The following is a 23,545-nucleotide window of genomic DNA, read 5'->3' on the forward strand; positions in this document are numbered from 1 at the left end:
GACAGAGCATGTGAGCATATTCTTCACTGAGAGGATGGGATGTAGCCATTGACGACGGTGACCCCCTACATACAGCTTGCCATAGGAGGACGTGCGTGCGTGAATTAGAAGACAGAGGAAAGCAGAGATTCAGAAGACAAAGCATCTCCAAAACTCCAACATATTCTCCATTACTGCATAACAAGTAACCTTTAATTTATGCTCTCTTGATTATTCGCAATTCAACTGATAAACATATTTGACTTCCTGACTAAGATTTACAAGATAACCATAGATTGCTTCAAACCAACAATCTCCGTGGGATTCGACCCTTACTCACGTAAGGTATTACTTGGACGACCCAGTGCACTTGCTGGTTAGTGGTACGAGTTGGAAAAAGTGTGATTCACAATTTGTGCACCAAGTTTTTGGCGCCGTTTCCGGGGATTGTTCGAGTTTGGACAACTAACGGTTTATTTTGTTGCTTAGATTAGGAAAAATTTCTCCTTTTTTGTTTAGAGTCTCTTTTTATTGTTGTGTTAGAATCTTAGAATCCTTATTTTCTTTTTAAAAATATTTTTCAAAAAATAATTTTTCTATTAAATCCTGTGCCAAACTTTAAGTTTGGTGTTTTCTTGTTGATTTTTCTGAGTTTTTCGAAAATTTATTTTGGTTTTCTAAAAATTTTAAGTTTGGTGTTCTTCCTTAGTGTTCTTAAGTTTTCCTTGTGTCTTGATCTTAAAATTTTTAAGTTTGGTGTTCCTTGGTGTTTTCCCCCCCAAAATTTACGAAAATAAGGAACCTCAGATCTAAAAATTTTAAATCCTGTGTTATCTTATTGTTTTTCTCTCTCCTTTAAAAATTCAGATTTTTATTTCAAAATTTAAAACCTTTTTCAAAAATCATCATATCTTTTTCAAAATCTCCTAACCACTCTCTTTCTCCTCACTTTTTCGAAAATCTTTTACTCATTTTTATTTATTTTATTTTGATTTATTTTATTTTCAAAATAAATTAATAAATAAATAAATAAAAATATTTTTTTTCTATTTTACATCATCTCCCTTTCTCCATCATGGACCTAAGCGGAAATGAACAGTCCAGGAGAACTCTGGGGTCATATTCTAACCCCTCTACTGCTTCATATGGGAGTAGTATCTGCATACCCTCCATTGGAGTCAGTAGCTTTGAGTTGAATTCTCAGCTCATTATCATGGTGCAGCAAAGCTGCCAGTATTCCGGTCTTCCACAGGAAGAACCTACAGAGTTTCTGGCACAATTTTTACAAATTGCTGACACAGTACATGATAAGAAAATAGATCAGGATGTCTACAGACTATTACTGTTTCCATTTGCTGTAAAAGATCAAGCTAAGAGGTGGTTAAATAACCAACCTAAAGCCAGCATAAGGACATGGAAACAGCTGACAGAAAAATTCCTGAATCAGTATTTTCCTCCAAAAAGGATGACACAGCTAAGGCTGGACATCCAAGGCTTCAAGCAAGGAGATAATGAATCTCTTTATGATGCCTGGGAGAGATACAGAGAGATGCTACGAAAATGCCCCTCTGAAATGTTTTCAGAGTGGGTTCAGTTAGACATCTTCTACTATGGGCTTGCAGAAGGAGCGCAGATGTCTCTAGATTACTCAGCTGGTGGATCTATCCACATGAGAAAGACAATTGAAGAGGCTCAAGAGCTCATTGATACAGTTGCCAGGAATCAGCATCTGTACCTAAGCAGCAACCCTTCCATGAATGAAGAGGTTAAAACAGTAACTGCTGAACTCAGTCCTGTAAAATAAGCTGCTGAATTCAATCAGCAATTGGACTTTCTAACAAAGCAGCTAGCCGAATTTAAAGACAGGTTACAAGAGACAAGGATGGCTAATATACATATGGACGAACAGTTTAAGCAAACAAAGCAGCAGCTGTCAAGGCAAACAGCAGAAGAATGCCAAGCAGTTCAACTAAGAAGTGGGAAAACATTAAATACCCCACCTCAAGGCAGCAAAAAGCTAAGAAATAAGCAAACCACCCAAAATTCACCTGAAGACAGTAAGAGCCCAGAAAAAAATAATTATGGCGCTAAAACGCCAGAAAATTGGTGGAAGGCTGGCGCTGAACGCCCAGACCATGGCCAAAACTGGCGTTCAACGCCAGAAACAAAGCAGGACTGGCGTTCAACGCCAGAAATGGGCAAGGATCTGGCGTTGAACGCCCAAAATGGGCAGGATCTGGTGCTGAACGCCCAAAATGGGCACAATTCTGGCGTTCAAACGCCAGGAACAGACAAGGAGTTGGCTTCTCACGTCACTCCAGTTTCTAACTCTGGCACTCAATTGCCAGTGAGGGATCAGACACACACAAATGCTGATAACAACCCCTCTAAAAAGGCTTCTTCAACCACTTCTGTAGGCAATAAACCTACAGCAACTAAGGTTGAAGAATATAAAGCCAAGATACCTTATCCTCAAAAACTCCGGAAAGAGGAGCAGGATAAGCAATTTGCTCGCTTTGCAGACTATCTCAGGACTCTTGAAATAAAGATTCCATTTGCAGAAGCACTTGAGCAAATACCTTCTTATGCCAAGTTCATGAAAGAGATCTTGAGTCATAAAAAGGATTGGAGAGAAACAGAAAGAGTTCTCCTCACTGAAGAATGCAGTGCAGTCATTCTGAAGAGCTTTCCTGAAAAGCTTAAAGACCCTGGGAGTTTTCTGATACCATGCATATTAGAAGGTAATTGCACCAAGACAGCTTTATGCGATCTTGGGGCAAGCATCAACCTAATACCTGCATCCACTATCAGAAAGCTTGGCTTAACTGAAGAAGTTAAACCAACCGGATATGTCTCCAACTTGCTGATGGTTCCACTAAATACCCATCAGGCGTGATTGAAGACATGATTGTCAGAGTTGGGCCATTCGCCTTTCCCACTGACTTTGTTGTGCTGGAAATGAAGGAGCACAAGAGTGCTACCCTCATTCTAGGAAGACCCTTCCTAGCAACTGGACGATCCCTCATTGACGTCCAACAGGGGGAAATAACCCTGAGAGTCAATGATGATGAGTTCAAGCTGAACGCTGTCAAAGCCATGCAGCATCCAGACACATCAAAAGACTACATGAAAGTTGATCTTATTGACTCTTTGGTAGAAGAGATCAACATGGCTGAGAGTCTTGAATCAGAGTTGGAAAATATCTTTAAAGATGTTCAGCCTGATTTAGAAGATTCAGAGGACATGAAAGAGCCTCTGAAATTTCTTCTGGAAGAGGAGAAACCTCCTAAACCAGAGCTCAAGCCATTACCACCATCCTTGAAATATGCGTTTCTGGGAGAAGGTGACACTTTTTCAGTGATCATAAGCTCTGCTTTAAATTCACAGGAAGAGGAGGCACTTATTCAAGTGCTAAGGACACACAAGACAGCTCTTGGGTGGTCCATAGGTGACCTTAAGGGCATAAGCCCAGCTAGATGCATGCACAAAATCTTATTGGAGGATAATTCCAAACCAGTGGTGCAACCACAGAGGCGGCTAAATCCAGCCATGAAAGAAGTGGTGCAGAAAGAGGTCACCAAATTACTGGAGGCTGGGATTATTTATCCTATTTCTGATAGCCCCTGGGTAAGCCCTGTTCAAGTCGTCCCAAAAAAGGGAGGCATGACAGTGATTCATAATGAAAAAAATGAACTGGTTCCTACAAGAACAGTTACAGGGTGGCGCATGTGCATTGACTACAGAAGGCTCAATACAGCCACCAGAAAGGATCATTTTCCTTTACCATTCATAGACCAGATGCTAGAAAGACTAGCAGGTCATGATTATTACTGCTTTTTGGATGGCTACTCAGGCTATAACCAGATTACAGTAGATCCCCAGGATCAAGAGAAAACAGCATTCACATGTCCATCCGGAGTGTTTGCTTATAGAAGGATGCCATTTGGGCTATGTAATGCGCCTGCAACCTTCCAGAGATGCATGCTCTCTATTTTCTCTGATATGGTGGAAAAATTTCTGGAAGTCTTCATGGATGACTTCTCAGTATATGGAGACTCATTCAGCTCCTGTCTTGATCACCTGAAACTTGTTCTGAAAAGATGCCAAGAGACCAACCTAGTTTTAAACTGGGAAAAGTGTCACTTCATGGTGACTGAAGGAATTGTTCTTGGGCATAAAATCTCAAACAAGGAAATAGAGGTGGATCAAGCAAAAATAAAGGTAATTGAAAAATTACCACCACCTGCCAATGTTAAGGCAATCAGAAGCTTTCTGGGGCATGCAGGATTCTATAGGAGGTTTATAAAGAATTTTTCAAAAATCGCAAAACCTCTAAGCAATTTGCTAGCTGCTGACATGCCATTTGTGTTTGACACAGAGTGCCTGCAGGCGTTTGAAATGCTGAAAGCTAAGCTGGTCACAGCACCAGTCATTTCTGCACCAGACTGGACATTACCATTTGAGCTAATGTATGATGCCAGTGATCATGCCATTGGTGCAGTATTGGGACAGAGGCATGACAAGCTTCTGCATGTCATTTATTATGCCAGTCGCGTTCTAAATGATGCCCAGAAAAATTACACAACCACAGAAAAAGAATTACTTGCAGTGGTTTACGCCATTGACAAGTTCAGATCATACTTAGTAGGATCAAAAGTGATTGTGTATACTGACCATGCTGCTCTTAAATATCTACTCACAAAGCAGGATTCAAAACCCAGGCTCATCAGATGGGTATTGCTTCTGCAAGAGTTTGATATAGAAATAAGAGACAGAAAAGGGACAGAAAACCAAGTGGCTGATCATCTGTCCCGGATAGAGCCAGTGGAAGGGACGTCCCTCCCCTCTCTTGAGATCTCTGAGACGTTTCCTGATGAGCATTTATTTGCCATTCAGGAAGCACCATGGTTTGCCGATATTGCAAACTATAAAGCTGCAAGGTTCATACCCAAGGAGTACAACAGGATACAAAAGAAGAAACTAATTACTGATGCAAAGTACTACTTGTGGGATGAACCTTATCTCTTTAAGAGATGTGCAGACGGAATTATCCGTAGGTGTGTGCCTAGAGAAGAAGCACAGAGGATCCTGTGGCGTTGCCACGGATCTCAATATGGAGGCCATTTCGGAGGTGAGCGAACAGCCACCAAGGTCCTCCAATGTGGCTTCTATTGGCCCACACTCTATAAAGATTCCCGAGAGTTTGTACGTAACTGTGACAGTTGCCAAAGAGCTGGTAATCTACCTCATGGTTACGCCATGCCTCAACAAGGAATCTTGGAAATTGAGTTGTTCGACGTATGGGGAATTGACTTCATGGGACCTTTCCCACCATCATACTCAAACACTTATATTCTGGTGGCAGTTGACTATGTATCAAAATGGGTTGAGGCTATTGCCACACCCAACAATGATACTAAAACAGTGCTGAAGTTCCTCCAGAAACATATCTTTAGCAGGTTTAGTGTCCCTAGAGTACTGATCAGTAATGGGGGCACTCACTTCTGCAATAAACAGCTTTACTCTGCCATAGTTCGGTATGGAATTCGCCACAAGGTGGCCACTCCATATCATCCACAAACCAATGGGCAAGCTGAAGTCTCTAACAGAGAATTAAAGAGAATCCTGGAACAGACAGTAAATACCCGTAGAAAGGATTGGGCACGGAGCTTGGATGATGCTCTGTGGGCTTACAGGACAGCATTCAAGACCCCTATAGGGACCTCTCCATACCAACTCGTGTATGGTAAGGCATGTCACCTGCCCGTGGAACTGGAACATAAGGCCTACTGGGCAACCAGATTCCTAAACTTTGATGCCAAATTAGCAGGAGAAAAACGATTGCTCCAGCTAAATGAGCTAGAGGAATTCAGATTCATAGCTTTCGAAAATGCCAAGCTATATAAAGGAAAATAAAAAAAGTGGCATGACAGAAAGCTGTCATCTAGAATCTTTGAACCAGGACAGAAGGTTCTGTTGTTTAACTCTAGACTCAGGCTATTCCCCGGGAAACTGAAATCCCGGTGGAGGGGACCATACGTGATTACAAGTGTATCACCATATGGTTATGTGGAGCTTCAAGATATTGATTCTGATAAGAAGTTCATTGTCAATGGACAGAGAATTAAGCATTATCTTGAAGGCAACATTGAGCAAGAATGCTCAACGCTGAAGCTAGATTAAGAGCTCAGCAAGGTCCAGCTAAAGACAATAAAGAAGCGCTTGCTGGGAGGCAACCCAGCCATGGGGCAACAATCCTCTAAGCATTTTGCCCTATTTTTATTTTTTATTTTTATTTGTTTATATAAAGTTCACTGACACTAAAGTGAGGAATCATTTACAGAAGACCTCGGCACACAAAATAGAGAAAAAGAGCTCACTGGCAAGAAAACGCCAGTAATGATAGCAATCTGGGCGTTCAATGCCAGAAATGGGCACCCACTGGGCGTTGAACGCCAGTAATGGCAGCAGCTGGGCGTTGAACGCCCAGGAGAGCAGCATTTGGGCGCTGAACGCCCAAAACAGGCAGTGTTTGGGCGTTCAAATGCCAGGATAGCAAGGAGGAGCCAGATTCATTTTTCCACACGTATTTCCATTTTAATTTCAAATTTTATGTTTCAATGCATGATTTTTACATGAACATGTTAAGAACCCTGATTTCTAAAATCCTTAATTTCTAAAAATCCATCTTTCCAAATCCAATCCAACTCTTTTCAAATCTTTTCTGAAAACAAATCTATCTTTTTTTTACTCTAAAATCTTTTCAACTAATCCATATCTTTTTCAAATCTCCATATTATCTTTTTCAAAATTCAGATTTATCTTTTTCAAAAATCTATCATATATCTTCAAAATTAAACTATATCTTCTATCTTATCTTTTTCAACTCAATCTTTTTATCTTATCTTTTCCAATTTTTCGAAAACCCACCCCCCATCCCTTTAAATTTGGGTTCGGCCTCCCTCCTCCTCCATCAACAATTGCACCTAGCTCTCCTTCTATCCCTCTTCTTTCTTTTCTTTTGCTTGAGGACAAGCAAACCTCTAAGTTTGGTGTGTTTATCCGAGATCACTAAGATCATGGCTCCTAAAGGAAAATAACCCACTCCAAGAGGCAAGAAAGAGAGCGTTCCAAAACCACTTTGGAATCAAGGGAAGTTCTTATCTAAAGAACATTCAGACCATTATCTTAAAATAATGGGTCTGAGATCAGTGATCCCAGAAGTTAGATTCGATCTGAAAGAAGATGAATATCCGGAGATCCAGGAGCAAATTCGAATCAGGAACTGGGAAGTCCTAGCTAATCCTGAAATGAAAGTGGGAAGGAACATGGTCCAGGAGTTCTATGCTAATATGTGGCAAACTGACAAGCATAAACTATCTGGAACTGCCTTCTATGACTATCGAACCATGGTCAGAGGAAAGATTGTTCATACCCACCCTGACAGAATCAGGGAGATCTTAAAGCTACCTCAGCTAAAGGATGATCCAGACTCCTTCAACAGGAGGATGATGAGAGCAGACATTGGCCTGGATAAGATTCTAGAGGACATATGTATCCCTGGAGCCAGGTGGACCACCAACACAAAGGGTGTCCCAAATCAACTCAAGAGAGAGGATCTCAAACCAGTCGCCAGAGGATGGCTAGACTTCATTGGGTATTCTCTGTTGCCTACTAGCAACCGTTCTGAAGTCACAGTTAAAAGAGCAGTGATGATCCATTGCATCATGATGGGAAAGGAAGTGGAGGTTCATCAGCTGATTTCAGCTGAACTCTACAAAATTGCTAACAAAAATTCTAAAGAGGCCAGGTTGGCTTATCCAAGCGTGATTTCTCTGCTCTGCAAGGACGCTGGAGTAAGGATGGGAATAACTGAGTATATCTCAATTGAGAAGCCAATCACCAAAGCATCAATGGAAAAACAACAAGCACAGGATGATCCCATCAAGAAGAGAGCACAGGAATTCCTCCCAGAGATCCCTCAATCTGAATACTGGGAGTATCTTGAGACGTCTGTTACCAAGATACGGGAAGCTATGGAGCAAATAATAAAAGAACAGAAGGAACAAAGTCAAATGCTGACCTATATGTTTAAAGAACAAGAGGAGCAAGGGCGTGACTTAAGGGAATTGAAGCGCCAAAAGTCCTCTCTTGTAGGACCGAGCACCCCAAGGATCAGAGGAACCCCCGTTCCCCCAGAATAAAGGTTGTTAATTTTCAATTTCTGCCTTAAATCTGTGACAGTGTCCTTATAGAAGTTTACCTTAGGAGTCATATAGTAGTAATTAGTATCTATTTTGATTTTATCTCCAATTAAGCTATAGTTTATTTTTCTCATCATCAGCAAACATGAATAAAGTAGTAGATCTTTTGAATAAGAGGCAATAAAATTTCGAGTTTTAATAATAGAAATTCTAATTAGTTAAACGTGGTGGCAATGCTTTCTGTCTTCTGAATGAATGCTTGAACAGTGCATATGTCTTTTGAATTTGTTGTTTAAGACTGTTAAATATGTTGGCTCTTGAAAGAATGATGAACATGAGACATGTTATTGATAATCTGAAAAATCTAAAAAAATGATTCTTGAAGCAAGAAAAAGCAGCAAAGAACAAAGCTTGCAGAAAAAAAATATAGAAAGAAAAAGAAAAAGCAAGCAGAAAAAGCCAAAAGCTCTTAAAACCAAGAGGCAAGAGCAAAAAGCCAATAACCCTTAAAACCAAAAGGCAAGGGCAAATAAAAAGGATCCCAAGGCTTTGAGCATCAGTGGATAGGAGGGCCTAAAGGAATAAAATCCTGGTCTAAGCGGCTAAACCAAGCTGTCCCTAACCATGTGCTTGTGGCGTGTAGGTGTCAAGTGAGAACTTGAGACTGAGCGGTTAAAGTCAAGGTCCAAAGCAAAAAGAAGAGTGTGCTTAAGAACCCTGGACACCTCTAATTGGGGGCTTTAGCAAAGCTGAGCTACAATCTGAAAAGGTTCACCCAATTATGTATCTGTGGCATTTATGTATCCGGTGGTAATACTGGAAAACAAAGTGCTTAGGGCCACGGCCAAGACTCATAAAATAGCTGTGTTCAAGAATCATCACACTGAAATAGGAGAATCAATAACACTATCTGAATTCTAAGTTCCTATAGATGCCAATCACTCTGAGCTTCAATGGATAAAGTGAGATGCCAAAACTGTTCAGAAGCAAAAAGCCACTAGTCCCGCTCATCTAATTAGAATCTGAGCTTCACTCAAAAACTCTGAGATATTATTGCTTCTCAACCTATTAGTCTTCTATTTTATTTGTCTAGTTGCTTGAGGACAAGCAACAGTTTAAGTTTGGTGTTGTGATGAGCGGATATTTTATACGCTTTTTGGGGTTAATTTCATATAGTTTTGAGTATGATCTAGTTAGTTTTGAGTTTATTTCCATTAGTTTTTAGAAAAAATCCATATTTCTGGACTTTACTATGATTTGTGTGTTTTTCTGTAATTTCAGGTATTTTTCTGGCTGAAATTGAAGGAGCTGAGCAAAAATCTGATTCAGGCTGAAAAAGGACTGCTGATGCTGTTGGATTCTGACCTCCCTGCACTCAAAGTGGATTTTCTGGAGCTAAAGAACTCGAAATGGCATGCTTCCAATTGCGTTGGAAAGTAGACATCCAGGGCTTTCCAGCAATATATAATAGTCCATACTTTGCACAAGGATAGACGACTTAAACTGGCGTTCAACGCCAGTTCTCTGCACAATTCTGGCGTCCAGCGCCAGAAAAGGATCAAAAGCTGGAGTTGAACGCCCAAACTGGCACAAAAACTGGCGTTCAACTCCACAAATGGCCTCTGCACGTGAATTGCTTAAATCTCAGCCCAGCACACACCAAGTGGGCCCCAGAAGTGGATCTCTGCATCATCCATCATAGTTTATTCATTTTTTGTAAACCTAGGCTACTAGTTTAGTATTTAAACAACTTTTAGAGACTTATTTTGCATCTCATGACATTTTAGATCTGAACTTTGTACTCTTTGATGGCATGAGTCTCTAAACTCCATTGTTGGGGGGTGAGGAGCTCTGCTGTGTCTCGATGAAGTAATGCAAGTATTTCTGTTTTCCATTCAAACACGCTTGTTCCTATCTAAGATGTTCATTCGCGCTTAACTGTGATGAAGGTGATGATCCGTGACATTCATCACCTTCCTTAAACTATGAACATGTGCCTGACAACCACCTCCGTTCTATATCCGATTGAATGAGTGTCTCTTAGATTCCTTAATCAGAATCTCCGTGGTATAAGCTAGAACTGATGGCGGTATTCATGAGAATCCGGAAAGTCTAAACCTTGTCTGTGGTATTCCGAGTAGGATTCAATGATCGAATGACTGTGACGAGCTTCAAACTCGCGAGTGCTGGGCGTTAGTGACAGACGCAAAAGGATTAAGAATCCTATTCCAGTATGATCGAGAACCGACAGATGATTAGCCGTGCTATGACAGAGCATGTGAGCATATTCTTCACTGAGAGGATGGGATGTAGCCATTGACGACGGTGACCCCCTACATACAGCTTGCCATAGGAGGACGTGCGTGCGTGAATTAGAAGACAGAGGAAAGCAGAGATTCAGAAGACAAAGCATCTCCGAAACTCCAACATATTCTCCATTACTGCATAACAAGTAACCTTTAATTTATGCTCTCTTGATTATTCGCAATTCAACTGATAAACATATTTGACTTCCTGACTAAGATTTACAAGATAACCATAGATTGCTTCAAACCAACAATCTCCGTGGGATTCGACCCTTACTCACGTAAGGTATTACTTGGACGACCCAGTGCACTTGCTGGTTAGTGGTACGAGTTGGGAAAAGTGTGATTCACAATTCGTGCACCAGTCATTCAGTTGTTGAACTTCTTTTAAGCAAGTCGGGATCTTCATTTCTAGGACCGCTTTGCACTTATTGGGGTTAGCTTCAATCCCCCTTTGTGTTAGCATGAATCCTAAAAATTTTCCAGCCTCCATTGCAAACGTACACTTGTTAGGATTTAGTCTCATCCCGTGCAATCTTATGGTGTGGAAGATTTGTGAGAGATTGTTCAAGAGGATGGCGTCATCCTTAGTTTTCACCAGCATGTCCTCGACATATACCTCCATTAGTTCTCCCAAGTGAGGTGCAAACACCTTGTTTATCAGCCTTTGATACGTGGCTCCTGCATTTTTTAATCCAAATGACATGACCACATAGCAATAGTTCGCTCTTAGTGTGATGAACGATATCTTTTCTTGGTCTGGCTTATACATCGGGATTAAGCATCCATGAATGACAAGTATCGATACCCCAAACTGGAATCTACTAAGGTATCAATATTTGGTAGAGGATATGGGTCCTTAGGACATGCCTTGTTGAGGTTGGTGTAGTCGACGCACATCCTCCATTTGCCATTCTGTTTCTTGACCAACACCACGTTTGCCAGCCAGGCCGGATACTTGACTTCTCTAATAAAGCCTGCCTCTAGCAGGGCTTGCACTTGCTCTTTGACCACATGAGCACGTTCAAATCCTAGCTTCCGTCTTCTTTGTTGGATAGGTCGGGATTCGGATGAACAGCCAAGCTATGTGACATGAGTTCGGGATCTATCCCAGGCATGTCGGAAGCTTTCCAGGCGAAGAGATCGGAATTTTCTTGTAGGAGCTGTGTCAGTTTCTGCTTCAGCTCTTCCGTTAAATTGGCTCCTATGTTGTATTCTTTCTGACCTCTTGCCCGATCTGTACTTCTTTAGTCTTTCCTCCAGGCTATGGTCAAAACTCTTCTTTGACTTGGACTCCTCCGAGTTCAATGGTATTGTCTTCCTTGCCTTTTCCTCTTAGGTTCAGGCTTTCATTGTAACATTTTCTTGCTAGCTTCTGATCTCCTCTGATGGTGGTAATCCCTTCCAGTATCGGGAACTTCATACAAATATGGGGGTAGAAACCACTGCTCCAAGCCGATTTAGAGTTGTTCTGCCTATTAAGGCGTTATAGGCAGAAGCTACATCGACGACGATGAAGTCGACGCTTAAGGTCTTGGATTTCACCCCCTTTCCAAAAGTAGTGTGTAGAGAAATGAAGCCCAGTGGTTTAATGGGAGTGTCCCCTAACCCAAAGAGAGTGTCAGGGTAGGCTCTTAACTCCTTCTCGTCCAATCCCAGCTTGTCAAATGCTGGTTTGAACAGGATGTCCGCCGAGCTTCCTTGGTCCACCAAAGTTCTATGTAGATGAGCGTTTGCGAGAATCATAATGATTACTACTGGGTCATCTTGTCCAGGCACAATGCCTTGTCCATCTTCCTTGGTGAATGAGATAGTTGGGAGGTTGGGCCCTTCACTCCTGACTTGGTAGACTTCCTTCATATGCCTTTTTCGAGATGATTTGGTCAGCCCTCCTCCAGCAAACCCTCCTGATATCATATGAATGTGTCGCTCAGGGGTCTGAGGGGGAGGACTTCTCCGTCCATGACATTCGTCATCTCTTTTTCTTTTTCCATGATTGTCTGATCTTTCCATGAGATATCTATCCAGCCGACCTTCTCTGACTAGCTTTTCTATCACATTTTTAGGTCATAATAATCATTAGTAGAATGCCCATACAACTTGTGATACTCACAGTATTCATTACAACTTCCCCCCTTTTTGTTCTTGATGGGTCGCGCGGGAGGAAGCTTTTCAGTATGACAAATTTTCATGTACACGTCTACAAGGGAAACTCGTAGAGGAGTGTAAGAGTGATATCTTCTAGGCCTTTCAGATCCGACTTCTTCCTTTTTCTTGGGCTCCTTCTCTTTTTCTTTTGATTGGTGGGGATGCCCCATCCGCCAACTCGGTTCTCGTAACCTGGCGTTTTTCTCCATATTTATGTACTTCTCGGCTCGTTCTTGCACATCACTTAAAGAATTCAAGTGTCTCTTCGAGATGGACTGGGAGAAGGGTCCTTCTCGGAGTCCATTGACTAGGCCCATTATCACTCCTTCAGTGGGTAAGTCCTGGATTTCCATGCACGCTTTGTTGAACCTTTCCATGTAGTCTCTCAGGAGTTCTCCGACCTCCTGTTTTACTACTAGTAGGTTAGGTGCATGCTTGACTTTGTCCTTTTGGATCGATAAGCGTGCAAGAAACTTGAACGAGAGGTCGTCAAAGTTGGTGACTGACCTGGGGAGAAGGCTATCGAACTATTTCATGGCCGCCTCAGTCAAGGTCGTCGAAAAGGCCTTGCAGCGAGTAGCGTCCGATGCATCGGCTAAGTACATCCGACTTTTAAAGTTACTGAGGTGATGTTTCGAGTCAGTCGTTCCGTCATACAGGTCCATATCAGGGTTTTTAAAGTTTCTGGGAACTTTAGCCCTCATGATGTCCTCAATAAATGGATCTTCTTCCCCTAATGGGGTGTCTTCTCGATCTCTGTGGAAATCCTTATTTCAGAGGTTGGATTCCAGCCTCGAAAGCTTTTCTTCAAGCTCTCTTTGTCGCTCGATCTCTCTCCTTAGGCTTCGTTCCGCCTCACGCTGTTGTTCCAACTCCTGTTCTAGTTGCTCGAGTCGACCTTGGTGACCATGCAATAGTCCCATTAGGTCAGTAGAGTGAGGCTGTCCATCTTTTCCGGGCTGATGAACTTCAGAGGAGATTCTTTTTTATCCCTGGGTATTGGAGGGACCTTCACCATGCTATCCCTCCATTCCTTGTAGGGATATTATTTCTCTATCATTGTTAATTGTGTCTTGATGCTCTTGCTCAGACTCTAATGCGGTGTTTCCGTCTTCATGTTGGTTGTCCGCCATCGCTGGTTGATCTTCCAAGTCTCTGGCAACGGCACCAATGTTCCAAGAGTTACTTAAAACCGGACTGATTGTTGGGCTTGTTTGTGAGGCCCAAGCACTAGAGGAGGGTGGTCTCCGACTTGGTATATGTCTGGGAGCCGCCGTCCGAATTGTGTATGTGAAAGAATGGGGGGTGGTACCTGCAAAGACACTCCAATGCCTAAGTTAGCAAGGGAATAAGCATGTTTAAAGTATTGGAACCTAGGTTTACCTGAGTGTATCAGTGTATTTATAGGTGCTAGACCAATAATCACCGCTGAAGTAGTTCCACTTTTGATGGTGGATAACCGTACCTTTATCTTAGGGTTGTTGAGATATCTCTTCTAGAAGTGGGTGAGAGATTTTAGGAGGCAGTTTCTTATTTGAATAAGTGTCATTTGCCAGCTCATGTCGAGTCCGACTTCTTTGGGGAGGTCAGGTGAACGGTGAAGGCCATTCTTTTGGTTTGGACCTTTTTAACTTAGTTGGATCTGGCCATTGCATTGGGTCAGGGTATAAACAATTATTATCATCGTCTCCAAAGAATACATAAAAATACACAAAAGTACACCAACAAAAAAAAACATTCAAAAATGTAAAGCCCGAATAATTTGTTTGGAGAAATAATTTTTTTTATTTTATTATAGAAAAAAACCAAAAATTTATACTTAGACAATATTCATGCTCTAACAATTAATTAGAGTTAATTTTTATTTATGCCTCTTGATAATTGTTTATTTATATTTAAAAACTTATCAAACAATATTGACAAATCAACTTATCTTTGATAAAATATTGAATGGAATAAATATAAAATTGTCACCTAATAAAATATTAAACCCCATAGCTATTAGTTATTGTTATTAAAACTAGTGTAATACTCGCGTCGGCCAAATATTATTCCATTGTAATAATATGTTATTGTTTATTAATTGATACTAATAGTTATTACTTTTAATTTAAAAAAATTTTCGTGTTTAAAAATTAAATTTATAATGTATAAAACTGTTTTATCCTCTATTTTTAGAGATCAAAATGATCTTGTTATTTTTTTTCTATATTAGTGGATTTTATTTAAAGTAATCACACAGTGTACAAATACTAAGTAAATCATATTTAATTATATTATTAGACTCTTAGTATATGATTCATGTCATGTATAAGTTTTATATTTAAACTACTTTTTGTTGTATTTTTAAATATTAATAGAACACTTGCTTAAGCGGGAAGTGAACTCACCACTTGACCTATTCAAGTTAGTTCCCCCAAAGAGATTCTAATATACATTATTCCAAAAATAAAATCAAAACAAGCAGACAAAAAATCTAGTAACAACAATCAATAAAAACACCCACAAAAGAGTCTCGAGACCCATCCGTAGAAAAAAAATCACTAATTATCCTATTGACATTAATTACATCATGCTAATATGCTATAGAGGAAATAAAACTTTTGTAATGAAGCAGAAAAACTGTCCTAAGACTAGATAAATGTGTCTGTTCTAGAGTATGCCAGCTCAGTTCATCATGTGAAGAAAAAAAAAAGTTTCATTAGCATAGTATCATATTTTCTTTACTTCTTTTATTTCACTTAAAAAGTACCGATAAAAATTATATTTTATAAAAAAAACTTTACATACAATTTTTTTTATGAAAATAATATTTAAAAATTATTAGATAATTTAATAAATTTAATTATGTTATTTAAAAATTTTTAACTATTAATTTTATATAAAAATAATTTTATGTAAGTCTATTTTATAACATTAATTAAGAAAAATAAATTGAAAAGATATATTTTCTCTTTGTTATTACAATTAATCTGTTTGAACTTTGAATTGGCTTCTCAATCACTTTTCTAAAAAGAAGAAATGTTGACTAAACTAAAAAATTTATGTTTGATCCGCTAAAAAAAATCATTTTAAAAAATAAAAAGCATTTAATTTTAATATACAGAAAATATAAATTATTTTATATCTTTATTTAATTATATAATTTTTTAAATAACTTCATATTATTTTTACAAATATAACATCATATAATTAATAAAATACTAAAGTACTTTCATACTTTTTTATTCATTAAATTCAAACCAAAAGACATCATTTTTACGAGTTTGATAAAAATATAAATAATATTATTTTTTCGAACAAGAAGAGTGAAGGAGTTAAGCTTTGTTTAGTAAAATTTTTATTTTTTTAAAATAATTTATAAAAGTTAATTTTAAAAGAAAATCTTTTAAAAATTATAATATTTATATTTAATAAATTAAATTAAAAACAATTTTCAATAAACACAAATAACAATAACATTTAATAAAATAATTTTTAACATTTAAATATATTATAATATACATTAATATAAAAATTATATTTAGATATCAATTAATATATGAAATTATATTAAATTTTTTAATTTTAATAAACAAAATTATTTTTAAAAAATTTCATCTTAGATCCTTTTAAAATACTCTTATTTTTTAAAATTTGTAATTATGAGTACATAATTTTTTTATTTACCAAATGCAAAATAAAAAATTTGAGCTTTTCAGTTAAAAACACTTTTTTTTTTTAAATTTTACCAAACTAAGGCTTAGACATATAACACTTGGCCCCATCCAAATTAAAAAATGGAAAAAAAAAAGAATAAAAAATTTATCCAATTTGCATTTACAGCACCAAACAATTTCCACGCATTATCAATTTTTCTTCCATTCAAGCTACAACTGCAACATCTCATAATTTATGCACATCAAAATTTAGAATTGATTACAGCAAATTACAAAGAATTGTGTACACAAACAAATGGTACAAAATAATAATGACTCCACTGCAAAAAAAAAAATAATAATAATAATAAAAGTAAATGGGAAGAAAGAAATAAAAAAAAAGGAAAGAAAAGGGACAAGACTGAAAAGAATCACAGGACTGAATGAGCAAAAATACTATACAACTCGTCTTCCCATCATTTTCTTTATCTGCAAAAATGGAAAAAGATATAGAAGTCTGCACCAACTCTTGATGACTGAGCCTTCGCATGCCTACCTGGTTTCGACACTTCAGATTGAGAACCAATGATCAGCTTGTGCAACTGCTTCAGGGCCGCCATTATTTCGTTCTCAACTTTGGATCTCTACCATACAAATCTTTAGAACCAATGAGTATCATATAGTCACAACAACCATGATTGTAGGTTAAGTATTATAAAGGTTCCTAAAGCTTTAAACATTTGCAAGGGCATCCCTGTATATGCGAAATATTTTCGACAAATCCCTATAGTCTAGAAGTTTTTAATTAAGTCCATATACTATACAAATATTTTTCAACCAAGTCTTCTAGTTTAAAAATTGTGTAATCAAGTCCCTATCGTGCGTAAAACTCTTTTAGAGAAAACAACGAGTCATCATTACAGGGGTTTGTTGAAACTGGCTTGCACTTTATAAGGATTTTTTATTAAAAAAATGGTTATATTGAAACAAAACTGTACCTTGGCAAGATCAAATGTGTATTTCCTTTCATGTGATTATTCATATCCAATAGAAAAAGCGGTTTTCAGAATGCTATAAGCAAGAGTTCTGATATCTTAGAATACAGATAAAATGATTGAAGAGTACACTCACGTCTGCCAGCATTGCTTGATAATATCCGTGATAACAGGGTCCATATCATCTGGAATGACAAGGCAACGATGCTGGAAACCGACAGCACCCACAACTTGCATCGATTCATTCCACCCCAGGGCTGTTGCAAAGTAGAGAGCTCCCATAATATGACTCCAAAGTATAAACATCGCACCTGGATATCCAATCACCACTTGTTATAATCACAAAATTATGAATGCCTTAAAAGGGTGGCAAAACCAATGAGAATAACGACGAGACAAGGAAGCCAAAGAACAACAGTTATATGTAATAAAAATTCCAACTTATTTTTCCCTATGCCAGATGATTCAGGTTAGAGAGGAATACAGACTATGAAATCCTCCTCCACAAGCAAAATAAAGAAAAATTTAATGATGAAAACCAATGATAACTGAGCTTACTTTTCATTTGAAGGTTCATTTCTTAACACTTCAGGCACCATCCACTCGGCCTGCAACATGTCATAAAAAATGAATATATTGCAATGCCAAACAAATGCTTAGCAGCAAAACTAAATACATGCAGAATATCGGAACTGATCACCCATACGAAAGAGAGGAGCTTGAGGTAGAGATGAAAAGCATGTAGTTACACTAAGGCCCCATTTGGCAATCATTAGAGGACACAGACCAATTTGAAAAGGAGACAGAGAAATGCACAAAGTTTCTCTTCCCTAAGACAAAATTTGTCCAATTATCTCTATCTCTCCTGTCTTTACATTTTTGGTCCAGAAAGGCAGAAACTCTTACCAAACAATAACTTTAGGCCTCAACAAAATTAAGAAAGATTTGCTCATTTGTTACCAAAGACCATTCATCGTAGTAGAGTGAGTTGGTAAAGTCTAGAGAAGAGTTACACTATCATCTAAAGAATCAATAAAGTAGTGGAATTAAAAAGGATGATAGCAATTGCAAATCGAAAGTGCAAAATTAATTAATGTTATGGCATTGCCAAAGTCCTCTGACCCAACAGACACAATTTACAAAACTATGATACATATTTAGCAACAATGAGATGTAATTTCCATTTGAGTTGATGTATCTTACCTTCTTTTATCAATTCAATAAGCCTCTAGCAACCATTTCCCGAAGAAGTTTCTCCGCCATGTCATTCTCATCTTTTTCAAACAAAGCACGAATAACAGTTTCAAAAGTCACAGCATTTGGTAAGCAACTATTGTGTTCCATTTCCGACAGCAGGGCCAATGCTTCTTCAAACAAGCCCTCTCTGCAGAGCCCATTGATCATAATAGTGTATGTCCTCACATTTGGAGGATAGCCTTTCACGGAAAGATCTTGAAAAATCTCTTTTGCAACAATAAGTCTTCCACCTTTGCATAGGCCATCAATAAGTACATTATACGTGAATATATCTGGATCAATGCCACTCTCTTTCATTTGCTTGAATAACATAAGTGCCTCGTCAACTTGTTTGATATTGAACATCCCATCCAACAAGGAATTGTAAGTGACTACATCAGCAGGTGGACCTCTTTCGTGCATCTTGACAAGAAGCTCCAAAGCACAAGAGATTCTCTTTGATTTGCTCAAGCCATCAATAAGAGTGTTGTAAGTTACCGTGTTTGGAACCAAGTACTTACGACGCATTTCTTCAAAGAGATTCAAGGCTTCATCGACCCTTTTACTTTTGCACAAGCCATTAATCATGATACTGTAACTTTGAACATTGGGTGACACTCTAATTTGGGCCATTGTGTTGAATATATATTTTGCCTTATTTACCTGATTAACCAAACAATATCCATCCATTAAGCTGGTATAAGTAACTACATCTGGTTTCACACCATGTTTTGCCATTACAGCCAATACACTCTTAGCATCTTTGATCTTTCCTTCCTTGCATAGCCCATCGATCAAAATACTATAGGTACGAACATTTGGAGTAATGTTTCTAAGCACCATATCACTTAACAAATCAATGGCTTCCTTATATTGACCCTCAAGACACAATCCAAAAATGAGAGAACTGTATGTGATAACATCGGGAGAAATTCCCTTAGCAAGCATTTCAGAGAATAAATGAAAAGCCTGACTTACAAGTGTATCCTTGCAGAGGCTATCAATAATTGAGTTGTACATGAAGACATTAGGAACAATCCCATGCCGTGGGATCCTTCTCAGCACTTGAATAGCAGCTGATGTGTGCCCCGTCTTACAGAGCCCATTAATTAAGGTCCCATAAGTGACTTCATTAAAGTGAAATCCATGAGCCAGCACTCTGTCATGAAAGTGCATTGCTTTTTCAACATTACCACAGAGACAGAGACCTTTAACGAGTGTATTCAATGTTACCGTATCAGGTTGATAATCCATTCTGAAAATCTTGGCCAACACAGAGAAAGCAAGCGTCATACGACCCATGCCGCAGCAACAATTGATTAAGATATTCAAAGTGACTATGCTGGGCGCAATTCCCCTGGCTTGCAATTGCTGAAAAAGGGAGACGGCGGCGTGGAAATGCTTCGTCTTGGAAAGGGAACCCAAAATCTGGTTAAATTGGATGATGGGAGGAGTACGACGCATAGAGAGCATGCGAGTGAAGGAATCAACAGCTTCATCAACTTGGCGAGTGGATGGGGGCTCAGAATGAGAGTGAAGGGATGAAGAGGAAGGGAAAGAAACAAAATTAGGGATTTGGAGAAGAGAATACCTAAAAATGAAAGTGATCCTTGAGGTTGAGGATGACAACATTTTAGTGATTCGCACTTTCGCTGTTGTCTATGTTTGAGGGAGTTTGCTAACTCGCGGAAATAACAGAAATAGAAGAGACCATCTAATTGAAAGTTTTAATCTAGCATATAGATTTAGTTATAAATTTTTAAATTATAAATATCTAATTAAAAATTTAATAAAATTATAAATATTAATAGAATAATTAAATAAAATAATAATAACAATAAAGAGACATGTTATTTTTCAAAAAATATAGTGTTAACGGATAATTTTAAAATTTATGGTTTAAAAAATTTGTTAAGTAGTATAATGTTAAAATAAACTGAATTAGTATATTTGAAGGGGTTAGCTTTTATTGGTACACTTAATATATATTTGTTTATAAAATTTTGTCTAATTCTACTATATATTTTTCAAGTAAAGTAGAAGATAAAAAATATTTAATATTATGCTAAAAAAGAATATACTAAAGAATTTATAGTTAGACAATATTTATGCTCTGATAATTAATTAGAGTTAATTTTTGTTTATGTCTTTTGATAATTATTTAATATAGTAAAAACAATCAATAAAAACACCCACAAAAAGGGTTTCGAGGCCCATTCATGGAAAAAATCACTAATTATCCTATCATCATCATTATCTATTTATTCTACTATATAAAAATCGAATTTCTACACTTAATGATAAAATTGACGTAACATATTTCTAAGAATGTTTTTTAATTTATTTTTTTTAATTCGGTAAATACAAGTTATTACGATAAACTAATTATATCAACTAATTAATTTGATTAGATATTTAAATATCATATAATTTATTATAATTTATATCAATTTATTTTGATAATATTTTTTAATTTATTTCTTTTAATATTCTGTTAGTATTTTTAATTTATTTCTTTTAATTTATTAAACCAAATTTATTATGTGTACTAATTAATTAATTTAATTAATTTATTAGTCATTAAAATAATAAATCTATGAATAAAATAGGCATAGACTCCCCATACTCAATTAAGAGGTTGCGGGTTCGAGTCTCCTATCTTTCCAAATTTTTGCCAATGAGTAATAGCTCAAATGGCATAGTCTCCACATACTTAATTAAGAGGTTGCGGGTTCGAGTCTCATATTTTTGGTAAAAAAAAAAACTGAGATATTTTCAACTAATAATTAAATCAAATCAAATCAAATAATATATATTGAGCCAAATTTAAATCATGTGAATTAAGGACTAAACTAAAATAAAATAATTTTTTACTTATTCAAATTGAATGTAATAAATACAAATTAATTTTATTAGATAATCATAGTCTTCTGGTTTACTATATATATGGCCACACAAAATTATAAGAATCATCAAATTTATCGCTCTTGTTATTTCAACTCTTCTTTTTTTTTTCTTTATGTATAAATATACTCAAAATGAGAAGACACGGATGAATGTTTCATTGATTGTTTGTTTGACTAATACTGTAGTCCAAAAATATCTCAATTTAGGCATTCTATCACTGTCGATAGAAGTTGAACCTGTAGTAATTTAAGGTGGCTAGTGTATTTTTTATTGTATTAGATAGAAGAATATTTATTAAAATAAATAAACCCATTATAATCAATCTTCTTTTTCAATGGTTAGATTTTTATGTCAGGCTTGTGAATTCTTTGAAAACACAAGATAATAAAATAGATTGACTTTAATATCATTAAAAGCTAAATTTAATTGTTCAACTAAGCATCACTAATTATGTTAATAAAGTAATTTTGTAATAAAAATGTGATTTATATTTTAATTTTTTGAGTAAATTTATTTTAAAATGTAAAAATTAGACTCAATTACGCTAAAATTTTAAAGGTAATATAAAATTTCACAACAAAATTAACATTCATTAAGAAAATAAATTTATTTATGACTCTTTCCTAATTATAAATAATAACAAGACTTATAACAAAATATTAATATCATTATTCTTATTAACTAAACTATAAGTAGTTGACAGTTTCATAGACGGAAATTATTAAGTAATAACATAAAAAGTTAACAACGAACAAGCAATAAGGATTCATAAAAAATCTATTATATATTACCAATTTTATAATTAAAGTATGTCACATATTCTATTCTCATCTATTCTATTTATTATTTATTCTATTATATAAAAATTAAGTTTCTGCACTTAACATGCTTGTGAGAGTGTTTAGCGATTTATTTCTTTTAACTCATTAAATACAATTTATTACGATAAATTAATTATATCAACTAATTAATTTAATTAGATATTTAAATATCACATAATTTATTATAATTTATATCAATTTGATTTGGTAGTATTTTTTAATTTATTTCTTTTAATGTTCTATAAGTATTTTTAATTTATTTTTTTAATTTATTAAATCAAATTAATTATACTAATTATCTTTATTAATTAATTAATTAGATTAATTATTAAAATAATAAATCTATGAATAAAATAGACTCTCGAGATATTTTTCACTAATATTTAAATTAAATAATATATATTGAGTTAAATTCAAATAATGTGAATTAAGGATTAAACTAAACTAATATGATTTTTTACTTATTCAAATTAAATGAAATAAATACAAATTAATTTTGTTAGATAATCATTGTCTTTTGGTCTTATATATATAGATAGCCACATAAAATTATAAGAATCACAATTTTTATCGCCTTTGCTATTTCAACTCTTTTTTTTTCTTTATTTATAATTTTTGTATGTATAAATATACTCAAAATGAGAATGTATGGATGAGTGTTTCATTAATTGTTTGTTTGACGAATACTATAGTCCGAAAATGTCTTAATTTAAGCATTCTACCATTGCCGATGGAAATTGAACATGTAGTAATTCAGAGTGACCATGATTTTTATAGTATTACATAGAAGAATATTTCTTAAAATGAATAACCCATTATAATTAATTTTTTTTATTAATATGTTATCTTTTACCTGATAAACAATATCTATGTTGAATATATTATTTTCATCAGAAGCCATACATAATTGATTAATAATTTTATGTATAAAAATATTCATGTGCTAACTAAACACCATATTGTTAATTCGCTAAAATTAATTCTCCTATGACTATGCCAATATATAACATTATCAGATAAAAATTGATTAGAATACATTTATTTCTAACGAGGTGGGTGAGCTTTTAAACCTACGTACTCACGGTTGGAGTTGAGGAAGATTTAAAAAATGCTAACAATACAAATACTTTTTACTTTTAATACCCAATAATAAATATATAAATTAAAACTAATATTGTTTCATATAAAATAGTAAAACGTATATTATGCTCAAAACATATCCAATCTGTGTTAACTGTTATTGTTTATCAGTTACATTATGACAAATCTGATTATTAAAAAAAATTAAAATTAACTTAAATATACATAATA

General features: G+C 36.0%; 2 protein-coding genes across 4 annotated transcripts; both read right to left on the reverse strand.

Annotated features, from left to right (window-relative positions):
• Nucleotides 1-11,908: 11,908 nt before the first annotated feature.
• On the reverse strand, nt 11,909-12,406 carry LOC148565950 (uncharacterized). The gene has a single exon (XM_088487313.1). The coding sequence runs from the start codon at nt 12,404-12,406 to the stop codon at nt 11,909-11,911; it is 498 nt and encodes a 165-aa protein (XP_088343439.1).
• A 4,066-nt stretch (nt 12,407-16,472) lies between these two features.
• Nucleotides 16,473-20,189, reverse strand: LOC107644110 (uncharacterized). Of its 3 annotated transcripts, none has more exons than XM_016347913.3 (4): nt 18,474-20,189; nt 17,829-17,878; nt 17,407-17,581; nt 16,473-16,919 (listed from the first exon to the last, which is right to left on the reverse strand). In XM_016347913.3, the coding sequence occupies exon 1, from the start codon at nt 20,136-20,138 to the stop codon at nt 18,483-18,485; it is 1,656 nt and encodes a 551-aa protein (XP_016203399.2). In that variant the 5' UTR covers nt 20,139-20,189; the 3' UTR covers nt 16,473-16,919; nt 17,407-17,581; nt 17,829-17,878; nt 18,474-18,482. The 3 variants fall into 3 exon arrangements, with proteins under 3 accessions (XP_016203399.2, XP_088342633.1, XP_016203398.2); XM_088486507.1 differs by having other exon boundaries at nt 16,473-16,932; XM_016347912.3 differs by having other exon boundaries at nt 16,473-17,581.
• Between the last annotated feature and the right edge of the window lie 3,356 nt (nt 20,190-23,545).

This window comes from Arachis ipaensis, chromosome B5, assembly GCF_059453495.1.
Source record: "Arachis ipaensis isolate K30076 ecotype BB chromosome B5, ASM5945349v1, whole genome shotgun sequence".
Lineage (NCBI taxonomy): Eukaryota > Viridiplantae > Streptophyta > Magnoliopsida > Fabales > Fabaceae > Arachis > Arachis ipaensis.